Source organism: Grus americana, chromosome 5, assembly GCF_028858705.1.
Source record: "Grus americana isolate bGruAme1 chromosome 5, bGruAme1.mat, whole genome shotgun sequence".
In the NCBI taxonomy this organism is placed as follows: domain Eukaryota; kingdom Metazoa; phylum Chordata; class Aves; order Gruiformes; family Gruidae; genus Grus; species Grus americana.
Genome location: NC_072856.1, coordinates 9,301,517 through 9,328,818, shown reverse-complemented (window position 1 = coordinate 9,328,818; position 27,302 = coordinate 9,301,517). Strand labels below are relative to the sequence as shown.

The following is a 27,302-nucleotide window of genomic DNA, read 5'->3' as shown; positions in this document are numbered from 1 at the left end:
TACCATAGGAAATTGCTTAGTTATCTAGTTCTTTAGTAGTGTACTTCTTAGTATAAGGCACTTAAAACTAATTTAATCACTGTCTGCAGCCTTTGCACTAAGTGGTGCTTAAAAATGAGCTGGTTGACTCATGTGCCTTAACTGATTTGCTTTATATACCCAAGAAAAAAATCAGCTCCTAGCTAGATTTCTGATCAGTGATGGAGTATCTTGATTGCAGCATTCTGGTCATTTATCCTTTTCCCCTTTCATTTCAGTAAGCATATCTTTCAACAGTAGCCTCAGAAATGCCTTTTGGTCTAGGCAGACTCAATTCTGTCATTTCTAGAATCAATTGCATTTACATTACTTACAATTATTTTATATTGCCTTTTGTACCTTATTACCCTCACTAAGTGACGGTGGAATCAAACTTACTCATTAAAACATCTTTGGCAAAGCTCCTTTCTGAATAATACTTTTCATTTAGTTTCTTTTCACAGTATAATTTTTAAAGCTTGACATTTATTAGACAAACAATAACGAAGTTGTGAGACTGCCCAAGTAATTTATTTTTGAGACCTCTTTCTAACCTTTTAATTTAAATCTTAATTAGGAATTAGTTTAACATGAGAAAGTGAAATCTATTTTTCACTCTAATCCTAAGTCAATATTAGCTCAGAGAATTATTTTATCTGAGCCAGAGAACATATATTTTACCATTAAAAGTAATCTGTGGCAGGGAATATATTTAATGCTGCTTAAAAATTATTAATTTCAGTCCACAGAAAACTCACAATGTCCTACTTCCACAAATCACAATGAGAAGTCTGCTTCTTTTTTCCCCCCCAGACACCTTAAAATAATTTTCTCTCTCTGTAGTCCTTCTCTGTATACTGGTCTCACTTAGTTGATACTAATGGGTACCTAGAAATGAGGTAGTTAACACATCCCCCGAAAGGTTTGCTTTAGACATCTGTAGAAAGATTCTTCTACCTAAGACACATCAAGACAGACCTCAGAAGTGATTGAGCTGAAGTATATTGGAAAAAAGATATGATTTAAATGCAACAGTTTGATTACATTGCAACATGTTGACATCACTTATTACAAATACCTATAAAATCACTATACTTCCATGAATCCTTCCCATTTAGTTGAATCAGTCTTTCTTAGTAGAAAACCAGGTTTAATCAGTATTTCCCAGAAAAGAATGGTAAACATTGCAAAACTTGCTGAACCTAATCTAGGTGTTAATCAAAATAAAAACTCTAATATTTTATTCTGTAGGAGAACCTTACAAATATAATCCCATCCATTGGCACTGGGAATGTGCAGGTGGTTTTTTGGGTTTTGTTTTTTTGGGGTTTTTGTTTTTTGTTGTTTTTTTTTTTTTTAAAAAAAGCTGTTCATTCTTCCATTGATAGTCACTTCCCTATCATTAAAGCTCTTGAAATGAGTTTGTCTCATGAGGCCAACCGGTACATCCCATTCCACAGCAGGGAATGCTGACTGACAATGCCTCAATACCAGTTGCTGACCAAGCAGTGGCTCAGGAAAACCGTGATTGCTGCCAATCATGTATTCAACATATTGCTCAGTTATCTGAAATGCTCCTTAGAAGGCTGGGAATGAATGACACCCACCAATGACAGTGGATGTGGGTAGCTGCACCCCACCATCATCTAGCAGACAGACACAAAAGGAAGATACTCATGCCTTGGAGCTTAAGCTCATCTTTCTCCTCCTAGCTGCAAGATGGTGGGTAGTAATTGTACCATTTCACCAAAGACTTTTCAATGTTTTTCAAACTGTCCCCCTCAGTCACGGAATGAGAGGCATATGGTCACAGACTTTGCAGTCACCTGCAGCATTTCCTCTCACTGATGCTGTTTCGATGCAGAGCTAAACCACCCACGGATGTGTCCACAGTAGCTATGGTGTTGCCTTCTGTCCTTGATGGTCCAGCAACATGGCAGGACTGAAAACCAGCCAAGGAATCAAAGAGAAACAATAGAAAAATCGTGTCAAAGAAAGTTTTATAGTAAATTCACTTTCCAGTTAAGGGAAATCATAGTGCCCTGCAGTGGTCTGTCAGGAAGTACAAAATTAGCTGTACCATCAGCAAAGTTTTTAATTTCTTTGAATGAGATGATATTAAAGTTAGTTCAGCCAACATTGTAGAAATTTAACATTGTTAAATTTAATCACATTTAATAATTTTTCATCCTATATTAAGAACACACTTCTCCTGGGCTGCACGATTATTTTTCCCTTTTCCACAGCTCTCCCTCCCACACGCTCAAAGGTTAAGACCCTTCCCTTTCTCCTCGTGTGCCGTAATTCTGATTGACTCTGGGAACTGAGGTTTCTACATCGCAGTTTTGTGCCGCTGCCATCACAGCTTCCAGCACAGAGGTGTGCCAGGGCACGCACTGTACTCCAAGCCCGCATAGCTGCTGGAATGGTCCCTGAGGGGGTTGTCAGACTGAAGCAAACTGGAATAGTTCTCATCTTTCACAGACACTAACCCAGCTCTTGCTTTAGCTTTAGGAATGGAAAGCTGTAAAGGTACCATTTAATCAGCTGCATTCCCCAGTTTTGTCTTCCAACTAGCATTCTGGTTTGTTTTTTCCTATGGGTTTTAGAAAAAACTATGATATTCAATTGATTTTCTATTAAAGGGCATTTTAATCTCAGAGTTAAATTTCTACTATAATTAAGTTTTATTTTGGTTTGGTCTGGGGACATGACAGTGGCTAACCCAATTCACTTTTATAGATCATATTAGATGAATCATAGATGAGGATGATAAGTTTCCTAGGTCATTCAAGGTGAAATAGAATTTCAGACATAATACCTTCTTACTGAAGAAACAATACTTACATGACTATTGAACAAATATTTGCAATAAATTCTAACTCACAAATTGCACTGCAGAAGGAATAGTGAAAACAGAGACACTCTTCTTCCAGATTTTGTGCTACATGTATCATATCAAATATGAAGCTTTGCCCTGACACGTACAAAGCTTTGCATAACAGTATGAAATCCCTGTGCTGATGAAACTCAGATTACCACCCACTGAAATGCCCAATTCCTCTCATGCCTTTTTGCATATTTCCCCCCCCTAGTTGGCTGAGCCATCTCAGCTATAGTCCTGAAGTGTCTTAGTTTCTGTGTCTCTTGGGGGGGGGGGGGGCAGTGTGTATGTGTAAGAAATTTTATTTCTAGTAAGAATTTTTCTTTTTCCTCTTTTTTTTTTCCTTTCTTATTCCTGAAGAATAGCATATTCTCTAGTTAAAAAAAAAAGTCTAACAGAGTGTGAGATAAGGAACACAATTAGTGGAATGACTTCAACATATGCACTTTAAATCTTTCAATTTTACACTATATATTAAAAAAAAAATTAATTGATCAACCGGTTAAGTAATTTTGTACTGCTGCTACTACAAAAACTCATTTTACAGAACAGTTTTGCAATGTAATGAAAAATAAGAAAAAAATTAAAGGTTCAAATATCAACAACATATGCTTTTTATGAAGAGCATACTGCAGGAACCATCTCATCTCCATGAATAAGCATTTACTCATCCTTGTTAGCAGATATATATGCCTACTTGTCTTGTAACTTAACATTGAAGGTCAAATTAAAAAGATTAATACATGATTTGCTGAACAAAACAGAAATTATCCATATAAAAAGTTTATTATTAAAAAGACTCTTAAGAGAACGCCAACATTGATTTGAATTGATGCCAGGTGTTACTCTGCTTATTATTTGGAAGGTTGTAAATTAATTCAGTCATGCTTCACTTTGACACAAAAAAGGTAGGATGCAAAACTGGAGCCAGAGTAATAAACTTTGACAGAAAGAAGACATTAATAGGAGCAACCAATGACAAAATAAACTGTAGTTCTAAGCAATGGCTAATCAAACCTAAGAGGATTTATCTAATTAATCCTGTGTTGCACAGCTATCCAGATTGCTTTTCTGTCCAATCCATATTGTAACTATTCATTACCTACTCTTAGCTTTCTAGAAACAAGTGACATATCACATAACAAGCTAAACAGTATTACCTATTTTTGAACTGGTTTATAGTACTACTGTGTAAGCAGTTGGCTAATGCCCTGCAAAAAATAGTTCCAAAGCTCCAAACTGTTTGGAATTTCTTTTTTAAATCACAAACCAAATGGTAACAGTAAACATTAATTATTTGGAGAGCAGCATTTGCCTTTAGAAGGGAATCTCTTTTTTAAAAGAAATTGTGGAAAAACAACTTTATGTCTGTATAGTTCATGTTTGGGTTTGAGTTCATCAAAGAAAACATACAGGCTAACAAGAAGTGTATTGTCAAAGAAACCCAAATGGTTACAGTTTAAAGACTGCTCTAATTGATAAATTTCAAATATCTGACAAAGAAGCTTCAGAATGTGGCAGCTGTGTGTCATGTATAGTTTTATTGTCTAAGTAAAGCAAACATATGAAGAGATTAAAAACATAGATTAAGTGTTTTATAAGCTACTGCTAGCCTACACTAGCCAGCTGAAGGCTTTAAATAATTTAATCCCTTCAGCAACTGCCAGTCCCAACTGCAGTACTGAAACAAGGTCTGAATTCAGTTTAAAACCCAACAGGTGCAGTCTAATACTGCTTCCTTAGTACAGCTACTGATCTATGTTTATGCTTGTAGAGGACAGCATATTCTTAAATTCACCATGGCATTAATTAAATTAGTCTAAGTGCCTCTTGTTTTATCCCACCTTCTACTATCAAATTTACCTCAGGCAGTGCTCTGTTTCTTTCCTGTCCCCTCTAGAAATGCTCATCGTGCCAGATGGAAGACAAAGAGTTCTCAAAACACTTTTAAAATAGTTTTTTCTTTTTATATAACTTACCAAAAAATACAAAATAAACCAGGAAAACTAAACAATATAAAACATTTAATGCAGATTTTATTAGCCTGAATTTTAATATTTGAAAGTGGAAGGAGGTATATAAAGTTAATGGCAAGCAATGTCTCTAATGGCATACCACCACTTGTACTCAGTCTTTTCTTTGGATAAGCCAGGCAATTTAAATTGCTCCTGATACAAATAAGCTATTTCTCACTTTTATATGCTAGTTATTCTTACCAGCATTTGCTAGTAGTGCAAACTAATGCATATTACCAAAAGTAATAATTCACCAGAAAAAAAGTCAAAGTAAAAAAGCAGCACTACTATGAAGCTCCTACCAACAGTAACAGGGTTGGGGGTTTTCCCCCATTCTCTTTCAAGACAAGGACAGTTTAACAAAGCACAGGGAAACGCTGCTCAGTATCCTGCTTCCCACAGAAGTTTAAAGGCCAACCTATATTTTTCTCCAATTACAGGACAAGAGAAGAGGAAAAGTCCCACCACCTTACGTCTTTCCCTCTGCCAGTGGAGCTGGAAGATGAGACAATTCAAGGCAGGACTTCCTTTCCCTTTCTTGCAGCCTGGGGCATGCTCATACTTGGGATGCATATGGAGAGTTTTCTCTCTCAAGCAATTAAGCATTGTGTTTGGCATATGCAAATGAGAGGATAGCGTTACCTTTTAATGCAACCTTAATTCAAAATTTTCTCATGCTAAAGTAGTAAGGCACTGGAGTAATAAAGCCAGCTTAGATCATAATTCAACGTCATTTGATCAATCCTATAATATGCTGTGCAAGTGACATGCAGGCTTATGAAAATGAAAACAGATTAAAAGTACACTAAAACAAAAATATTTTCTTAAATCCCAAGCTGCTCAAGATATTAATACCTAGCTAAAAAATGCAAAGGTTGTCATCCATAAAAGAAAGTCTTGTGACTACAACAAAAAGTGAACTCTGGTGCACCAGCAGATTTCAATTTCCAATAATTCTATGAGAATGTGGATGAACAACACGCAAGCATATCAGAAGTATGTTTGAAATCAGATGCAATATGATTATTTCCACAGTTTTGATATATACCGAATGCAACTTTTAATTATTAACCAACAACTACTCTTTTGATTAGGCAAAATAATACAGGCACCATACTTTCTCTATTTTAAAAGCAAATGCATTGAATTGCACATTTTTGTTTTACAGTTCATTTAATATTGATGTAAAACAGTTTTATAACCATTTACAGTATGTTCTCTCACCACGCTTGTACTTGCAACCCAAAGTGAATTCAGAGCTAGTGATATGGCTCTGCCAGTTAGTTTCTACAAATCTGAAATTTAGAATTCAGGTTCAAAACCAGCTATTCCAGTACCATAACTTTTCAAAGAAAGAAAAGTCAGAAGGGCCGAAAATTTACAAAAGACAGATTGTAAGAAGGTTCAGTCAGTGATAATATCTGTATTCTATTACCAAAGCCTAAGTAAAAGTTTTAATTCAGAAATGCCTATATATCAACTTACAATATTTACGGTATATAATTTCAGTCCTGTAAGAGTGTATTTACATGAACAACTTTTAGTCAGATGAATAGTCACTGCCTACAAATTCCCTGTGTAATCTTCTGGGATTAAGAATTTGCAGAATCAGACCTTTGTTAAGTATTTAATAAACATGATGCTAACTGATCCTAAAAAAAACCCAAAACAAAACCAAAAAACCCCGTGGCATTGCAGTGGTAAAATACAATACTACTCCATGGACTTTTGGGGAAAAAAATAGTGCTTTTATGAAGACACTCACTCCCAGAGGCAGCTGGTACGAGAAAGCTACCATGATATAACCTAGAAACTAAAACAGTTAGCCAAACATCCAAAAGATCTCAAAATAATAATAAATAGTGGGTTAGTTTAAATTCCAGTCTTTGTGGTTTTAAAGTTCACTACTTTGTTCTTTTTTCTGAAACAGTTGCTCAAAAAGAAACAATTAAACTAATCATTTATTTTTCAAGAGCAGCAAAATTTAGGGGAAAAAAACCCAAAACCAGCTGCTGTGAAACTTAGAAGAGACTCCTAAGACTTGCCACTTTGATCAGAAGGCATTGCAGCCTTTCCCTGCTATGTCTTGTAAAGATTTAAATGGGCGATATAGTTGTCTTGGTCGTCTTGCCCATCCTCATTCTGGCAATGTTTGTCCCCAGGTATACATACAGAGCAGGATAAATTAATACATATTTTCTTGCCTACTTGTTGTGTGAAGGGTACACGATGCTCCTGGTAGCTCTTATATGACCTGATGCACAAAAGCCCGGCAGAGTCTCACCTCTCAATGAAAACAGCGTTCCAAATCCATTTTTCTTTCTGTTAAGCTACTTCTGCTTTATTTTGTTGTTGATTTGTCTGCAGAAGAGTCCTGATACAAGACAGAAAACAATAATACTTGCTAGAGGCAGGCATGATCCTGAAAGACACAGCCTAACTTTTCCTCAAAGTTCTGCCAATGTACAGTATTACTGACTTGTGATGTTTCTGCTATTCAGATCTTGGGAAAACTGAGACAGGCCACGAAGCTATCATGATACAGTGACATGGAAACCCATCCAAACTGGCTCCCATGCATGCTATTTTGCTATACTGCATAATAATGTAAGTATCCTCTAATTGTGTCAGGATTATTTCATGAAAGCCATTGTCTTATTATTTATTCTGGAATCATTTAGTGGCCTTTATCATTCCTTGGATGAGCAACAATTGGTCTGTGTTCAGTCTTTACTCAGAAGGCATCACAGCCTGAGAAGAGTCAGAGCAACTTAAGGTTACAGTGGTGGGAACACCCTGCCCGCTGTCACACTGTATGTCTCTTGGACCCATTTGTCAGTATTTTGAACTGTAAAAACTTCTACGGGAGCAGACAAGACTTCTCTAGGGATTCCCAATTTCATGACAGATTTTTGCCACAAATCAAAGGGTGGCTCCAAATTGACAAATAATGTTTGCCTTTGTACAGCATCTTTTTTTCAAAGCCTGCAAATAATGTTTCAAACACACACTCATGTATTTTAGTAGACAGAATTTGGCAGAGAAGCACAGTGTAGAGAAATCCAGCCCTGCCCTGCTTGTGCCAATGTGAACTTGATCACTAGGTCTTTGAAGTGAATACTGAAGTCTCAAGTGTCCACTATACCTCCGTAAAAAGAGTACTTATTATACAGGTTAATGAATAGCCTTGTTTTACGGACACTGGAAATAAGATTAGTAACTCACTTCCTATTCTGTTGGGGTTCCATCCCACGCCCAGTCACCTCAGCATGACTGTCTTCACCTAGTCAAGTAAATGATAGGACTTACATTTGTCTCCTGTAGTTTCTTTTTCCACCCCCTCCAGAAGAGGGAAAGTTAATGTTAAAAGAATACCTCTTGCCTCGCTGTTGTCTAGTGGCTGTAAGTAATACATAGTAAGTGATACACAGAACTGCCCTACTGCAACAAAAGGTATTACAAAGATTAACCTAAGATGTACAACTTTGCATGTTAGCACAGCCCCGGAGCCTATAACTCCTAGTCACCATTAACAGATGTATGATGCAGTACACCCAGGACGTGTATTTGCTCATTAGACTTTCTTTGGGAATGAAGTGTCATTGATTATATGAGCTAACCCTCCCCACAAAAACCCTTACAGTTTCCTCTCACCATGACACAGCTCACCAGATAGTTACTACATATATAATTTTCAGCAGCTGACTAGTACAGCACTCACTCTATACGAACACATGTGACCACTCTGACTCTCTCCTGAGAGCCACCACATGGTGACCACATGGCTTTTGTGAGTGCTCTGCTCTCAGTCCAGCCAAGGCCACCTACCACGCAGCAAGCAGCAAAGCCCTGCTAAGAAACTAGCACAGACTGAGGATTTTTCGGAAAGAAGTTTCGGCCACTTGCAAAGTGTGGCAGAGTAAGGAAAACTTCAAATACTTAAAATGTAATTTCATAAGTATCCTTACTATTATTAGTACTTAGGACTATTATTTTCCTTCCTTCTCCCCCACCCCCCCATTTTTCTCTCAAGCTTATTTTCTAATTTTTCCTCTTCAGCATTTGTACTCAATTCTATTTCAAGTTGTGTATGTAGGGTTTTAATTATCTTCTATTTGGGGGCATTAAAAGATTCTGAATCATCCCACCTTCTGGGAGATTAGTAAATCCAGTGATTACCAACAAAAACACTGCTGAATGCTTATTATCCATGTTAATTATTCAATTAAAAAATACATTGGAGCCATCAGCAGGACACTTCCATTTCATGGTTGAATAGAAGAAAAAAAAAAATCTTTCAAAATTGCTCTAAAGCAATTATTTTAAAACTTGTTTTCCAGAGCTAATCTTTCTCCTATATCTACATGCTGGTACAATAAAACCTGTGCATAGAGGTCAATGGATGTAGCAGCCCATGCAGTAGTTATTCAGTAGATACGGAGGCTTGTCTTGGACACCCCACTAAGATGAAGCCCTCATTTGTACCCATTTTCTTCCCTTCTGCATGTGTTTTGAGTATAATACATTTTGTTTCTGCCTAACCTTTTTAGACATAAGGATGCCGCCACATGTGTTAGTATCCTGCCAGTCATTTTGTTTCAGTAATTTAAACATACATTTATGGTCATTAAGAGAACTTTTTGCCTGATCAAGCTTAGAACCATCAGTAATTCAGAGTCTTTACAGTGATTGCTCCTTGTTCTTGCACTTCCATGCTTCAACCTTTATTTTTCTTCCATTTTTTAATCTTGATTTTGCATCCGGAGTGCCTATACACCACCTTATCATCTGGCTACAGTCTGAAATGAGTTGACTGACTAAGCTGGCAGGGAAACCCAGCAGCAGGTGGAAGAGTAGCCTGGGATGAAGCCCTTTCCTAACAGGTATTAACAACACAGCCAAAGCACTCACTGAAATATGCTTCCTCCCAGGTCTTTCAAGCTGGTCCTAAATTCATATATGTCCTCATACTTCATCACCATGGCAAATTAAACTACTTCAAAACTCTTCCAAATCCTACTAACAAAAATTTTTCATTTCTGGGATTTGTTTGTGGCACCTGAGGAACAAGTGTTAGGCAACATACAGTAGTTTGCCAAAACAAGTAATTCTGATATTAGCTAACCCAACAAGCACCACTACATGCAGATCTCACATTACCTGTCTGAGGTTGCTATTATCAGAACATTTAGCCACTATATATAAAGATGCTCTAGAACGCAGGATTTGAGCAGAAAATACACCTGGAGGTATACCTGTATTAGGCAACAACTTGCACAGCTTGCTTGCCTTTTATACTTTCAGAAGGATTTTCAAGAGGACTTTCAAATGGAAGCCACCATAGAACGGTATCTACACATACCCTGCTTTGAGGAAGGATAGCAGCAAGTAGGTTTTTTCCAAGAGATAGCATTGCAGGAAGCCTGTCACTGCCTTGTAATTCCAGTTACAGCCTCTGCCCATCCTACCAGCAAGAGCAACATGGATGTTAACATATAAAATGGGCTCTGGGGAACAAAGCAGATAAATGGTAGTCAGCTGTGCATGATGCAAATGAATGGGTCAGGGATTACTGTTAAAGGGGCCTGTCATACATATTTGTATATGTATTTTTATACATACCTATATAAATATACACACATGCTTTAAAATATGAAACAAGGATGAATATATAAGCTTCAGACTTTCTATTTTCAGGTGCATTAACATCTGCTGTACAGACACAAAAAGCCAAAAAGGTTAGATGAACAACTATATGCCACTTATGACTTAATATGAAAGAACTGTGTCTGCTGCCTGTCTCTAGGGACTGCACTTTCATTTGGGGCTAACTGAAAAGGTTTCTGCTTCCTATCTATTTCTAGCCAAATGTAAAAGTTGTGACTTCAGCAGACCACTTCAACTATCACAACCACACTTGTTTAGAACAACATAGTCGTATCCTTCATTGGGTTGCTCTGCACCTTTGTGCAGCTAGCACAGACAAAAGACTAGTGCTCCATGGGGAAATTTCTCCATATAAAATAGAGAAATTATTCTTCCCAGTCCAACCTGGGAATGATTCTGCTCAACTTTCAGTATCAGGCTTGACAGGTGAGAAGGCTGCCATTTGGTAAAGCCACTCACCCATCAGCTTCATGCAAGCTCAGGTCAGCTGATGAGCAGCATTTCTATTCTCTCCTACCCAAAGCACAGAAAAGTAATGTAAAATCCAAATAAATATTAAAAAAAGCCTTTAAGCACTCTTTTTACGTTACTATTTCCATCCCCATTTGCTTTTCTCAGTTGCTTAACTTAAAAAAAACAGGACAATTTTCAATCCAGATCCACTATGTATGTAGATGCCTGACACACCCCAGTGACTTGTTTTCATGGGAGTCGCGCAGTAGTCCTTGTGTTGCCTCAGTAACAACTCCTACACTAGGATACTTCAGGAAACCAGGCCACAATTTAATGAGTACCATGGCACGTACTCTGTAGTCCTAAAGCTACTTCAGTAGTGTCTGGGAGGAGGCTGTTTACTTCTTACCTTGACATTTACAAAGAGAATATAAAGTAGACTCTGTCACCCATGACACATGTGCAAATCCCAGTGCTGCGCAGAGCAATGTGACACAGTTACTGGCACAAATTATATCAGAGAAATGACCAGAGTACGTGCATTGGGTTTGCAGGTTTTTCCTAGATATCTTCTACTTTTTTTTTTTTAAGATCCTGTCTGAATGGAATTTATTAAATCAAATATTCTGTAAGGAAGAAAAGGCAGAGATAATGAAATAAAGAGGGGGAAAAAAAAGAAAAAGAAAGAAAGAAAATCTTACAAGCCTTTAGAGAGAATAGGGAAGATCCTGCAAGGAAAATAGCCCAGCTCAGTATCCACTAAACTAGTGAAGTTTTACAGGTCCCAAACCACATTACAGATTTCATACGCTGCCTAACTAGCCTATAGTAAAGAAGAACTAGTGAGGTGCAAGCATACTGCCAGTAGCAGAGACAGCAATGAAAAAAGCAGGACTGATGCTTTATGAATAGCAGAGATGGATGTGACAGGATTCTCAAAAGCTGGTAGGGAAATTTTAAGTAAGCAAGAAAACAAGCTAATATGTCCTCTGCTGGTTTTACCTTTTTGCTCTTCGTAATTGGAACCTTGTTTATAAAAGCTGTTTACTTCTCTCCCTACTCAAACAGCCTAGTGGTGCCATACCAGTCTGGAGTGAATGCCTTTTTTTTCCTCTTCTCTCCTCTTTCCCCCCACTCCGTTTTTTCTTTTCTGGTCAGGAACAGAGGCAGAGGATGCAGGCCAGAGAGCCAATTCAATAATGATTTTGTGATTATTTTTTTTTTTCAAAGATAGCCAGTTCCTAAAAGGATTTGAACGATCAATAGGTGTCAAAAATACAACTTCCTCTAGAACAACTACAGCACCTCTTCACATTTTTATAGTAATTGTTAGGGACAACAAGATATTATTCTTGCAATTAGGGGGCAAATGCAACAGTCTACAGGATCTGACAGATCTGATGTGTAAAAGACAGCATTGCACTCAGAACAAGATACCTCAAATATACTACAACCCCATTTTGCAGCCAAAGCTCTGCAAATTACCACAAGTGATTCTTTAAAGCAGTAAGATCTTTGTGAGCTTTCCCATTAACTTCTCTAGGATCAGAATTTAAACCAAAGACAAGGACAATCTAAGGAGAAGAAATAAGGATCCAACAGTCAATATGAAATGATAGCCATGCAGAAAGCACAAACTCTCCAGATGGTGGGTTTGGACTTTTTCTTTCTTTAGTAATGGTGATCCCAGGTCTGGCTGTTGTTTATTTTTATAATATTTTTCAAATTACACTCCAATTTTAAGCATTCATTACTCTGTAATTAGAGACGGATTTGACTGTAAATGTCAGTGCTGGTTCAAGAGTGCCTACAGCTTGAAGGAGGGAATTCCTTCCATACAGAGAGACAGGCTTTGACAAATCAAAGATTTTAGCTTTGTATTTACAATTTCTTATTTACAAAGTTTTACAATTTCTTATTTACAAAGTTGGGTAAAGAGAAGTGGGTGGGGGTGATTACTCTTTCCTACAGTAATAACTTTGTGAACTGGTGATGCTCTCTGAGCACTTGGTATCTGCTTTAGCCTATGGCAGGTTTAATTCTTACACATTGTAACACTGGATTCTAAACATTATTTCAGACATTATTTTCGGTATATGCCCTTTTTTAATAGAAAAAAACTGCATTAGTCCCTAAAAAGTATTACCTAGAAGGCCAGCTAATGAGACCTCCTCTTCACCCCCAGTAAAAAAAATCTGGGCAACTTCTATAATATAATATAATTGCTAGTACTGATCACAGAAAAGAAACATAAAACTTTCCCTGATTTGTATCATTTTACAAGTGCCTAAGTATTTCTTTACCTTTTTATTCTCAGAATAGAATGGGAAAATGTATTTTTTCAAAACCCTTCTGAAATACAGAAGAAACTAATTGAATCCAACATATTCAGATCATCATTTGTGAATTCAGAAAAAAATATTACTCATAAAGTACAAGGTAAATTAGTTTCTCTCAGAATAATTGCTTGTGTTTCATTCCTCCTTCTTACACTATTGGAATTCCTCAGTCATTTGTTGTTCACTGTCACTCAGATGTTTTACTGAAATAGATGGCAATGCTACCACAAAGCTGCCAGATGGCTCTGAGACAACATGCTATATCACCTTAGATGTATGTAACTTATGTCCTACGTTTGTAACAGTTCAGTTTGTTTTCTATAATCTTATGTCAAATAACCAAAATATGAGAAAAATGTATAAGCAATGCCCTGAGTATACAGAAACAACAGCATCAGCCCAAACAGCTCCTAAGGCCTGTCTGAACTAAAATGTATTTTAACATTATGAAATATTTTAAACAGATTTAGAAAAAAAATAATAAATATATATTTCCACATTCAGGACTGAAACTGTCTTTTCACCCAGACACTGTACATCTGGGTTTTATAAATGCCTTTGTTCATGTTGTTACCATCATGTGCTATATGGCCTCCTTTTTAACATGAATTAAATAAAAAAATCAGTATGAATGAAATACAGCTGGAAAAGAGACATGGCAGTTCTTTCCTCAATTTTATGTATGCATGTGGATACACTTACAGGCATTTTAAAAAGCTGTAGAGACATTTAAAATGTATTTAATCTAACTAGTTAGTTCTCTCGGATAGAGTGCTTCTGTTTGAGTATTAATGACAGATGCTCAAAATTTTAAGTACAAAGGAAAGGAATAAAACAAGCCTTAACAGTCCTTAATCCATAGTATTCTTCTGAGGATTTTGAAAATATTAGTAAATATTTTTTCAAAATTTATCATGATTTTAATGGTCATTTCCCACTACATTTAAAACTGGCATTTTTCCTCATTACTTCTTGGTATTAACTTACATTTCTTACAGCGTTCTCACTTTTCTGGTGCATACAGCAGTGTTTTCCCCTACAGACTTGAATATGTTCAGAAAAGAAGAGATACATAATGATCTGGTAAATAGCTTAGGCACGGTTCTTTAATGCTGGTAACTAGTACAGAGAGCTAGCTTCTGCTAGAAAAATGCAGAAAAGATCATGAATTTATAAACATATGAATTCTCAAAGGAGATTTGAAAAGAAGAGTAGCAAAAGGAAGGAATAGGATTAATGATGAAAAACAGCAGATAATTGTAACAAAAGGGTATTATAAAGATGAGTCATACAGCAAAGGAAGAAACAAAAAGCAAAGTGGAAGGATAAAGATAAGGCTGAAAAAAAGCACATTGAACTAGGTAACATACACAAAGCATTAAGTCTTTTAACTACTCTAACACAACCAGCCAAACCTGCCATCTTTCAGCTTTTCTAAACACAATTACATCCTTTGATGAGTAAATAACTTACGAGACACTATTATGTGTCACCCTTCAATCTATCACATATGTACAGTCATTAATTAGCTTATCATACTCCCTAAACATTTGTCATCAGTATGTGAATCAAGCAGCAAGTTATCACATGCTTTTCAACAAGACCTGTATATCCTTCCATAATACCATGCCATTGTTGAGTTTCCATGCTGCTGCCAGGCCTTCGATCTCACCAGCATGTTGACAACTAGAGCCCCCCGACTCTGTGTTCTGAGACATACAGGACCTTAGCACACGACGTTATTTCTTGCTTGCACTCAAAAGGAATTAAGGGATAACTTCTCTGCTCATCTAGGGGGGTCATGGGATAAAGGAGGCCCCTGAAATTTATTTCTTAGTAGTAACAAAGTTAAGGTAGGAGTAGTCTATAACACAACATAGAAATGGATTCTGTTCTCCCTAATTACTAGGATAGAGACCTGTTGCTCTTTAGGCATGCAACGTTTCTGCAAGGAGATAGCAGTGGGAGTTTCAGAAGGTGTTTTAGAGCTGAAGTTCACAAAAAAACATTAGCAGCAACTTTGTCAGACTACATTGACACAGATCCACGGACTGAACTGGTTCTGTTCTGACAGATCAGTGATTCTTACATAGGCTGTATTTCACTCAGGAACGCGAGCGCATGCTGCAGAAAACACATCTTGATGTTTAAACCACAGTAGGTCCAGAGCTTTTTATACACATAAAGCTTTGTGAGAAAGTTCCCTGGTACTTTTAGCATCCAAAGAATAACCTAAAGGCATGTTTCTACCATTCTGTGAAAACAGTTACTGCCAAATTGTTTCAGATCTGCTGGCAATATGTTTGTAACTGGGAAAGCTACAGTTGTTGCAAGGGGCACTTGGATTTACAGGTAATTAGCATTGACAATATTCCCAAACCTACTGTCATGTCTGAGTGGATGGCATTCCCAAAGTGTGCTGGGATACATACATCCTTCTGTGCTCATAATTTCTAATGAATTACAGAAATAAAAAGGAAAGTTATGGGATTCATTCACTGTTGATCAAATTTGCATTGAAATGCTGGTTTTCATACAGTGGAATGGATGCATACTTGTGATACACAGCAGCTCTTGTTCTGCTTCTTCCAGGAACAAAACCAGGACAAACTACTGCAAGAAGAGTGACAACAGAAAGACTGAATGATGAGAAATAAAGGCAGATAATTTCTGGTCAAGGAGCAAACAAACATAATAAAAATCCATGGCGCACTCATTTTTGTGTTAGATCATTGCAAGATCATTACATTTTGGGTAATTTTACATTTACATACACATATATGCAACTAAAATTATATTAATATATGAAAAGAACTGCTTCATGGCCTGTCTTGTAGCTCACCATTGAGGGTTTTAACTGCTTCACCGTATAACGATAGCAACTCACAAACAGTATGTGATAATGCATACCATAATCAGGGAAGAATTTTCTACAGGAATTGTCCCTAGTCTTCAGAAAGTTACTGCTTAGAACAAGAGCTTTTCTGCCTCATTTCCCTCCACATGCTAATAAAATTAAATGAGTGTTCCAGAGTAAACAGTCATCCATGTATTATTATTTAAAAACTGTCAAAATAACACAAAGAAAAAACCCCACAAATGCATGAATTTAACATGAAATTAACTCTAATGTAAGATTTAAGTACAATCAATATGTAATTAGAGCTCCCTAGAAGAGGTAATACTTTTCAGACTGTTGACTAGAATATTTTTTCTTATATTTAGGCTGCAGACATTTCCTTTAACTGAGATTTCAAAGTGCAGTGTTATGCTAGTTCAGAAATACAAAACCAAAGCAAATTCTACTATAGCACGTGATAGTTGAGCTGAGGTACCATGACTGAGGTTCAAATGCAGTAACTTCGCTGCTAACTACAAGCTTAGCTAATAAAAAGAATGTAAAAGCACCTCTTTAGCTTTGTGTCCCTACTGATTTACTAAAAAATAGCACACACTAGACTTGGAACCACTGTTTTTACTAGAGAACACAGCTCTGTTAACATGAAGCACACAGCTTCTTATGGAAAAGGACCCTGGCATTGTCAGCTAATATTAAGTGCAAATTTAAGTGTCTGCTTGTCTGATCTGATCACCATGGTACCCAGATGCTTTATAGATAAATATGAAAACATAATCCTTAATTCAAAGAGCACGCAATCTGCCAAGGTAAATTTACACAGGGATAAACTCAAAGGGAGCTGTTATTTCAAGTGCAGCAGGCAGGTCTAAGTCTGGACTAGGTAACATCGCCAGTATAAGAGATTTACACAGAGGTCAGAAACATTAGTTATTTCTTCAAAAACTCTGCCAATAGCTGCATTAGAGACAGAAGCGTAGCTTAAGGTGGGACACACAGGACAGTCACAATAGGTTTGGAAGGTGTACTGAGGCAAGGAACATTTTGTGGATCAAGCTGTACACCATGAATGTGGAAGGACGGAGTGATTGCTATTCCAGCACCAGGAGGATACTGGCATTTCCCAGATTTGTAAGTCAAATTTACCTAAAATGAGGAGATTACAAGAAGCCTAAACATTAGTTCATTTCACACTGCTTCCAGGTTTCTGAGAGTTTGCGATGTACTTGGAACACACAAACAAGCTTTGTTTCGTAATAGAAGGAAACTAACTTAGAAGAAAGAAAGATTGATTGATTCTTATGTAAACCCTTGTTTCCTGGAGCTGAGCTTTCAAGTAAAACATCAAATACTATAGTCACATAGCAACCTCCCCACCCCCATTACAGGTGGACTGGTTGGCCAGTTCCACCTTTCCTGTTTCTCTAGGCTGCACAAACACGGCACTTGAATAGGTAGGATTTATGTCAGCAGGCTGAACTTCCTAGTTTGTGGACAACTTGTATTTAAGAAAACAAGAGTTCTACCCAAAACAGCCTGAGGTGGAAACCTGTGATGTTCTGTGTTTATGTATTCCAATATATTTTGAAAATGAATAGCATCTAATGTCTTATAAACTTACTTGTACGCCCTCATCTTATGATGATTGGATTATTCAGCTAAGTAAAAGGCATTTGAGTGCAAGCAACACTATGCTTAGGTACTCAGTTTTTATTTGCTGTTAATCACTAACATTTTTGGAAGCACTCCAGTATTATATCAGATAATCACAATAAACACTGAATTTTGTATCACTGATCCTAAGCGAGAAATAACTGCATTCAACACGGTTTTTAAAAGGCTTTGTCTATGTATTTACAACCAGAGTAAGCATACACTGGAAAACAACCAAAGCTGAATACTGGTTTGCAAAAGTGTGCAACACCTATTACAAATAAGTATGTTCTGCCCCACCCTACTTTGTTCTTTGTATTTGTTGGATGATGATTGCTATGCCAAATACTGGCAAGTTCCCTCTTTGATTTCCAACCATCCTTTGATGCCTCTATTTTCCTTCCGTATTCTTCTATTTTCTGCCCTTATTATTACCTTTGAGTATTAATATCCTTAAAACTGGGATGCGCGTGACTTTTTCCTAAAATAAGGTAAAGTTAAAATACTATAAAAATGATCCATCGTTGCAAGCTGTGACTCATAGTAGGATTCATAGAAAGCCACTTCTGATGTCAAACAGTAACACGGCAGGAAAAAGTCCTGTAATCGACACAAAAAGACCCGAAGTTACTGCCTTGCCATTTTCTCTGTTGGGCAGCTGCCAGGTCCGCGCTGCCTGTCCCCTTGCTCCACTTCCAGGCGAGCCGGAGCGGTGCTTGTCTGCCACCTCCCGGGTGAGTCGGGGCTGGGGACACGGAGTGGTCACAAGCCAACAGGGACAAACTGCAAGAAGAGATCTAGCCATGGTAGTGGTCATTAAACATGTTTTAGCTACTTCAAAACTACTTAGGTTGCAAAGTCAAACACTCAAAAATTTGAGAATGCTGCAGTTAGTGAACTGTGCTGCTGTATTTGTATCCATTGCTTCATCTTTATCCCTCTAGCTGAAAGGCTTGTTTGGACTCCACTTTAATCCAGTACACAGGCAAACAGCATTATTCAGTTGGGGTTTTTTTAATTAGTTTGGGGTTTTGTTTGTATGGGGGTTTTTTATTTGGTTGGGAGTTTTTGTTTGTTTTAAACGTTGTTCTGCAATTTGAGTTTTTCTAGATTTCCTCTATTTTTTTGCCAGAAATTTTGTGCAGGCAGAACTGGAGGACATTAGTCTCTCTCCGATTTTCAGACACTTGGACACTGTTGCAGCCTGGTGGTAGGCATGCAGGAATGCCATAGAAATGGCTGCTGGACATGCGAGACTGACTGTGCACGTACTGGAGAACTGATCTGCACACATACTATACACCCAAAGCATTCAGGACATGTTGGACTCACTATATGTAGACTATAAATGGTACATCCATAAATATCTGTCCACAAATCTTAGGAAAAAACCCCAATGTAACTCTGCCTCTGAGGATATCCAGCTGTTGGCTTAAACAACTTTCAGTACTATTTTCTCTGCTTAATGTTTCATCATTGAAATACAGTTTTAAATAGACATCCAGCTTCAGATTTCATTTCATTATGGTAAATCTTCCAAAGAATCCACAATGTAATATAAATAAATGTTGATGAAGACTAATACTGATCCACAACAGCGAGTAGCGTTATAGAAAGAGAACAACTACTTATACTGGAAAAGCACACTGGAATAAAAACAGAAGAAGATTTTTAAAAAGCTTGTTTGGTCTACATGTGGATTATTTATACTTTTCTTGGAAAGCTGAAAAGCTGCTTACAAAAAATAAATGAGGCAATACTGTGTTAAATAGCATTAAATGATAGCCAATTCAAGCAAATTAATTGATGTTGAGGAGGCTAGAATTCAATCCATAATTTTAACATCTTTTTACACATTATTATACATTACTGCAACTATGCAGTCCGCTACAATTATTGTCTACTATTCACCCTAGTTATTCACTAATCCATTCACCTTTGTTCTCTGCTTATATACTAAATTTCTAAATTAGTTTCATTCCTTAAATAAACTAATTGTAAAACCTGACAAATTTCTCTCTATTCTCCAGAAAAGAAACTTTCTTTCATTGCATTACACCCACATCATTTACCACTGCATGCCACTGATTCCCTTCTTTTTAATTTCCTAACAGACTGTGATCATGAAGCCTGATTCACTGGGTAACAGGGGACATAATTTCATCCTTTGCTATTGCCATAATTTAGGTTTCTGTTCCTGTAATCTAGACACCTTTCAGGACACATGACCCTCTCCACACTTTCCATATTTTAAACCTCTACTGGGATGAATATCACCAGCATCTCAGACACTGGTAGCTGGAATAACACACATACACACCGTGAATGCCTACCATGCCTTTCAGATTGCCTACAACAGTCAAATGGGAAAGATGGCAACAGAAGGCATGAACTGGAAACAAGGCGGAACAAGACAAGACATCTCCTCCCCAACTACTGATAATAGAAGAGACCACTACTGGATCCGGCAACATAGAAGCAGCAACAGATCCAATACCCAGACTGCATAATTTTGACATATTGAGGTCTTCCGTATTCCAAATCCCAGAGTGCATATATCTGTCTGAGTCTCACACAATGAGCAAGTGGCTCACTGCCTTAATCTCCTACTTCAGCACCCATAAATCACGTATTTAGAGCAAAGAAAGGCTCTCTGTAGCATTGTGCTGCACGTGACATGGTGATCAGAATGAGAAATGCCCAGAAAGGAATCTATTTCAGACAGTATTACTCAGGCAACAGATCTGATGCCACAGCTCCGACCAGTCACATAGCCATGCAAATAGTTTCACACACTGACATTCCTGTCAACTGAAAGGTCCTTATAGGATACCATTTTCAGCTGAGCACTATTGCCTTCTCACCACCACCACCCAAATCCTCCCAGCTGCTTCCTTCACTCTTCACTATAAACTCCAGCAGTACCAGTGCAGAGCCCAAGAAAACAAACTTGGCAAAGCTTGTTAGCTTGGATTTTGCTTCCTTCCTCACCTTTGCCATTGATGCAACCAATTAGTGAGACACACCTTGCTCTAAAACAGTAGATGTCAAATAGGGAGCAAAACCAGTTTGGCAGAAAGATTAATTTTGTTCTTAATTATGGCCTATGGGAATATAAATTTGGACTACCTTCTGTTTTTAGTTCACAGAATTCCCATGGTGTTGTCAATTTAGAAATATAAAAGAACAGATTATGGGCTCCATAGGGATACTCAAGTACTGCAGAACTCTCAGCTGAAGAAACAACAGGGCTCACCATCACCCTGGCCAATAGCAAGACAAGGTCTCAGTTTTCAGGTCAACATAACTTCCTACCCATGCTGAAATCCCTCTCAGAGGAGGGGTGACACAGCCTCCAATAATATTATGATGGAGTGGGGAGGACAATTCTCAATATCCTCTGCATTCAGGTAGTCTGAGATTCAGCATTAACACATAGAAATTATTAGGGTAGTTCAAATCTAAGAGCTTTAAACATTCTCTCTAGCATTGAGCAGACAATTATATCTGTGAGTGAATCCTTTTGAAAAAAGTTTCCAAGCAATGTTTTTAGTGGTTATAGAGTAGCACTAAAAGGGTTGCACAAAACCTGCAATCTCATAACTAGTATTAAAACATAATCTGCCATGGCAGCTAAAATCACTTGGAAGACAGGTGTGTCAGCTCTATTCGATAACGACTGCCCCAACTCTGTGAAGTTTCCTTTCAAGTTTGCCCCACTTCATGGTTTGCCAAGATCTTGGCCTGGCAGCCTTTAAGGTTCAACATCTATTTGTTTTAAGATCTCATTTTCTTCCAGTTGTGTTTTTTTCTCCCTGACACATTTTTTTGTCTATTTTTCACAAGCAGAAATATTTAAGTACCACTGAACTGTAGGTATAGTAGTCTTCAACTCATGTTCAGTTTCAGATCTGTTTTCAATTTCTGCAACAGTCACAGAACAGTATAACCCCCAACAGTTTACTTGTTAACTCATAGCTTGCCATTAAGTTTCATGTCAATTACTGAACTAAGCATGAATCACTACAGCATAGTACATATTAGCAAAGTCTTGTTGCTTTGATAGCGCAAACCATCTGAAAATTAAAGTGCAGCCTTCCCAAGCAGACAGGCCTGTAATCATGTCTTTACTGCTCCAGTTACCTCAGGCTAAAAGCCTTGAGCTGCTCCACTAGAGATGACGCAGCTTCAGAAGGAAGGGAAGGAACAGCCACATGCTAAAACAACATTTGAGCTACACAGAAGGAATTAGCAACTAAGTTGTTGTTATAAGCTTAGCTGCTGCATCCCCATTATTTGCTCCCATACCATCAACAAGAAAGCTCCAAATCAGCCTGTCAAATGGGTCAACTAACAAACTTACAACACTACTGAAAAGCCAGTAGACTTTTGCACGAGGACCAAATTTAAGTTACAGTGAGGCAAAACTTGAGTTAAGCTAACACTGTTATATCTAAACTCTAAATTTAAGACAAGAAAACATTTTCAAAGTTACTTTGAAACATAACCTATCATTTACACACAGGTTTTATAAGTAATACCGCCCCTTGTGAGATTCACACCAAAACATAAACATCTTCGTTATCACACAGTTGTGAAAAAGTTCACATTTACCTTCAAAGCAAGGGAAGCTATTAGGACTGAAGCAGTAAGATACAAAGTATCAATAAGAATTTAAAATTTAATTTTGTTTCTGTACATTAATGGTCCTTTTAATTTTCTCTAACTAACACATCAGGAGTTAAGACCATCACGTATTAGAGCTGCAGCTCATTCAAGATATCAAAGCAACACTTGACAGAGAGGAATAGGCACTGATTGTATTTACAGCAGCTGGAGTTTTGCCCAAAGTCTGTTCTACGCATAGAATTACAAAAATCAAGAACACCACCAGTTTAAGAGAAAGCACATTATTTTATTACGCGGGGTGAGGGGCCATAGGAGGTAAGGAGCAAAGTCTTAATGACATTAGGCATCACTTCTTTTGCTCTTTACTACTCATTCTATTAGTCAAGCAAGATGTTGTTGGTGCTGTTGTCATTCAAACACACCTTTAACATTTTATGAAGCTGAAGGCAATCCCAAAATCAGAAGCAGCTAAAATTAGAATACAAATATACTTGAACAAAAAACCAAAGAACTAGAACACTCTGTAGACCTAGAATAACATATGTATTATCTAATTAGAAGTTTCACCAGCATTGCTTTAAGCAATTACTTATAAGGAATTGGTTCCTAGATGGGAAATGCAAAAACATTACACTGATGAATTAGAAATGCCATTTTTTTGAAAGAAATTGTATTTATCTATCAAATACTTTCAAAATGGGGCCTGTTGTGATGTGGAAGAAATAGCCCCTAAGAAACAACAAATTAGCCTCATATACCAAAATCACTATTCTCTAGGAAATCAGAGAACAGGACATCTCATCTATCAAGACAAATTGATAGGCATGTTTGTATTTCACTTCTGAAGAATAACAGAATCAAAATTCTTCAGTATTAGGAAGAAAAATGTTACTTCACAGATTGGTCAAATAAGTGTTTACTATCTGCTCCCCCTTTTTTTGGGTGGGCGGGGTCAAGCTTCAGGAGAAAAGGTTACATATAATGTTTTTCTTGTGTCCTCTTTCCACACATTACTGTGGTTTAAGAACGTAACTTTTGGAAGACAAGCCAAGAGGAACCCAAAGAATGCTAGTATCAAGTATTTCTGTATAAATATGATTGTATTATACAATGTTAATAACACTTACACTGTTGTTGTGAAGGCAGCCAAGTCAGCTTTCACCTTGGTATCTGCCAAGCCTCCTTCAACGAATTTGTTTCACATAGCAGACAGTTTCTCTGCAGTGGCCGATTCAAAGCCCTTCTCTCACAGACAGACTGGTGATTACTTTGTAAATAAAGTTAAGTAGCTTTAGGGGGAGCTGCCTCCTGTGTCCTTGAGGTCTTTTGAGATGACGACCTCTTAGCCTGTCTTTTGAACTTGTCTCCTTGATTAACAAGAGCTCTTGTGAGGTGGACGGGATGGGTCTACTGCTAGCAGACATTGCTGACGTTACCTCACCAAGGGCAGAGTGCCGGCTTGCTGCAAAGAAGTGACTGTTCAACAGGCAACGCTTCATTAAAGAAGTAGCCCATGACGAGCCCGCATGGCCAGGGCTAGAGGTCACCAAAACCTCCCAGTTTCTGCCCGCTGTCCTTCGGAACTTCAACAACAAGCGGTCTGCCAGGAAACGGGGACCGAGCGATGGGAGAAAACGCCCACACTGCGAACCTTACGAGCGCCATGAGTACAACCACTGCGGCCCCCAGGGCCCTACTTGGCAGCCCCTCAGGGAGCGCCCCGCTCGCGGCTCCGGAGCGGACCCCAGTGCTTCGCCCTTCTCCTACGCGGCGGGAGGCAGGCGGGGCTGGCCCGCGGGAGACAGGCCTGCCCCCCACAAGGCCGGGGAGGAAAGCCAGGCCCCGCCGCGGGTGCCGGACCGCCGCGCCCCCCTCGCCATCGGAGCCTCCCTCAGGAACACATTCACTGACCACTTCCGCCCCAGAGCCGCGCGCTGCTATGATGTACTTCCTGCCTCCTACCTCTTTCCCCGCGTGCAGCCTCTAGCTTTTCCCATCGTTCCCCGTGCGGCGCCGCTCCTCCCCGCCCCCCCCGCCCCCGCTGAAAGCCGGACCGGAGGCGCCGCGCCGCCATTTTGTTGCTAACGCTGCTGGAACTGCGGGCCGCGGCGGTTGGCGCGACCGGTGGAGCTGCCCGCGGCGGCGGCAGCAGCGCCGGGCGCCCTTTTAAAGAGATTTTTAATCTGTTTAGGGCCTCTGTGCCCCAGCCGTATTTTAGCACGCCATGTCCGGAGAGGGAGCTGCCGGCGATCAGGTGAGCAGGAGGAGGGTGAGGTCGTAGGCCGCTCACTGAGGGGAACAGTGAGGGCTAGGGCCACCGTGGCGGTGGGGCGTCGCGGCCCGGCCCGGGGCTGCCTGGTGGTGGCCGGCCTCTGCAGGCCTCGGCAGGACGGCGAGGCCGAGCGTATGGCGCAGCGTGTGGAGCCGGCCGCCGCCCGGAGCTGCCGTCGCGCTGGCAGCCGTACCGCGGGCCGCCCCGGTGGCTGAGGGGAGTGTGGCCGGGGTGCGGAAGCGCGGCCCTTGCCTCTTTCCCACGCCTGTAAGGTCTGCCGGTGCCCTCAGCGGCGTGGTCGGCGAAGGATTCCCCTCCCCCACCGCACACACCCATTTTGAGGAATTCGACTTTATTCCGTCAGCGAACCGTTGCGATGGGGGAAGGGGGTGCGCGGAGCCGCTCCCAGCGTCCGTCCTCGGTAGAACCGGTAATGGTCTGAAAGCTATGTCTCTCTCAGTCTTCGCGTTCCTGGTAAGCAAACTTTAATTCAGGTCGAGGTGGACAGTAGACACTCCAGTGAGCTTCGCTTTCCTTATCTCATTTATTTGTGGTCATTGAGTACCTGCACTCCGCAAGAAAATTGAAACCTGGATGAGCTGTTTACACTGATACATTTGCAGTGTTTTGTAAAGTGAGCGTTTGCTGAACATATGCGCTTAACATATAAGGCTGTGTGCCTCTTTAACAGTACCCTTTTCCTCCAGAATAAGACATTGTTAAAACACGTTTAAATTACAAACAAGAAAAATACGCTTATTTAATAAAGAATCTTCTTTGTGGTGCAGCATTCTTGCTCTTAGGGGGGAATAACTACCGTTTCAGTTGGTTTTGGCTTGTTTTTTTTAATATACTAAAATATGTATCATAACTTACTTTTTAGGCAGGTGCAATCAGAGTTTTTTATGTCATCTTTTTAAATCTGGTATTACCATGAACTATCTCCTACTTCCTGGCAGAATTTCTCTAAACAGGCGTTTTTAATAGTTAGGGCTATGTTTAAAATCAGTATTAATTGGAGAGGTGGAGATGAAAGTTCCTGACCAAGGGAGGAATGATTGATAACACTGTGGCATGCCTTAGTGGCCAATGTAGCCTACAAAAATACTTAAAGTTAAGCTGATGTCTTAGTGGTCCCTTAAGAAGCTTTTCTTTGTAGAATGTCAGTCTCCTTACAAAACAGGTTATGTTTGTGTCTGAGCCCGTACTCTGAAAGGGTGGCAGGTAAACTCTTTGTAAGATCACCAGTTCTGAGGGGTGGGAAAGACAAGTGCTCAGAATGTGAAATACCCAGTTTCTGTCTCATTAGGAAAACATCTTATGAATTACCAGCCTGTATGCTCAAAGCTGGTCAGGTTAATAAGTATACTTTAGTATGTTTAAGCAAGAGATTCTTCAGAATGGTTTACTTCATCACAAGGTAGATGGCTACAAAGAAGTAAGAATATGCTACAGTAAAATTTTGTAATCCTGATGTGCAATACATTTCACATTTAAGCCTACTTATTCCAATATATTTTTTTTTAAAAATTACGTTGATGTTTAATTGCATAATGAAACATCTGGTTAAAGTAGTGTGATTCTGTAGCTTGAAATATATTACTATTTAACTTAAAAACAATGCTGACAAGGTTTTATTTTCTTTTGCAAGGGAGAATTTAACATGCAAAAGGTTGAATTATTGTCTGCATACTGAAGTAAAAGCTATTCTGGAAAGTAACAGCTTTAATATTATGATGCCACATTACAGAGGGTTTTAGCATTCAAAAAAAATGCAAATCATTATTTGCAGCCAAAATAGAGCATGTAGTTTAACATATGGTTTGGATTTTTTTTTGATCCATATTAGGGTTCATCCTTTTTACCCATTGTGATTACAGTTTTCATGTTGGGTGCACTTTAAATAGAAAGAAGCCTTATAGGTTGGTTTAAATTTGGGGGTTTTTCCTACTCCATCTTCCTTATGAAGGCCTCTGGATTCTGGTTTCCTAGAAGTGTCTAATTTTGTTATGGACAGTTCTCTCCCATCAATTTTCTTCTGTTTCACTAAGTTGTCTTCTACATTTATTTTTTTCTTACCCTGGTGGACTTCTGTTTCTTACTCCTAATGTTAAGATAGGCCATAATTCAATATCAGTGTCTTCAGCAATACTACCATGAAGTTTTCCACACCATAGGTGCCACTCATCCAGTAGTGAGGCAGGTGTACCTTAAGTAAGAGTTGATGCTAGTCTAACTGCAGTCTTACAGAGCACAATAGACCTAAATCGACTGTGTTTCTATGGAAGGAGGAACAACAAAGCATTGTGATTGGGCCAGTTGTGCCTTGCTCCCTTCCCCACACTGGAGCTGCTCTGTATTGTAACCTAGTGCTAACTGAAGGGCACTCTGACTTTACATGCACAATATTCTTATAGTTTTAAATGTTCCTTTCTGTAGGAATTTGAAGTTAGGCAGAGGTTGAATTGCATCTGATTTGGTGTTTCAGGTTTCATTTTCAGCTTCCATGACCAGC

The 27,302-nt window shown here is 38.8% G+C and overlaps 2 protein-coding genes across 5 annotated transcripts in view; one reads left to right on the top strand and one right to left on the bottom strand.

Moving 5' to 3' along the window:
- Positions 1-24,411, bottom strand: part of HIPK3 (homeodomain interacting protein kinase 3) — a 111,576-nt gene extending 87,165 nt beyond the window's left edge. The window contains exon 1 of the mRNA XM_054826758.1: positions 23,643-24,411. The gene's annotated coding sequence lies outside the window, so the exon portion shown is untranslated. The remainder of the gene's footprint in view (positions 1-23,642) is intronic.
- A 137-nt stretch (positions 24,412-24,548) lies between these two features.
- The window catches only part of CSTF3 (cleavage stimulation factor subunit 3), a 51,356-nt gene continuing 48,602 nt past the window's right edge, over positions 24,549-27,302 (top strand). For 2 of the 4 annotated variants that reach the window (XM_054828748.1, XM_054828746.1), the window contains exon 1: positions 24,549-24,769. In XM_054828748.1, the coding sequence (XP_054684723.1) occupies positions 24,740-24,769 (30 nt within the window). In that variant the 5' untranslated portion in view covers positions 24,549-24,739. Of the gene's footprint in view, positions 24,770-24,791; positions 25,262-27,302 lie in introns of those variants that run through there. The other 2 variants (XM_054828750.1, XM_054828747.1) reach the window with 2 other exon arrangements.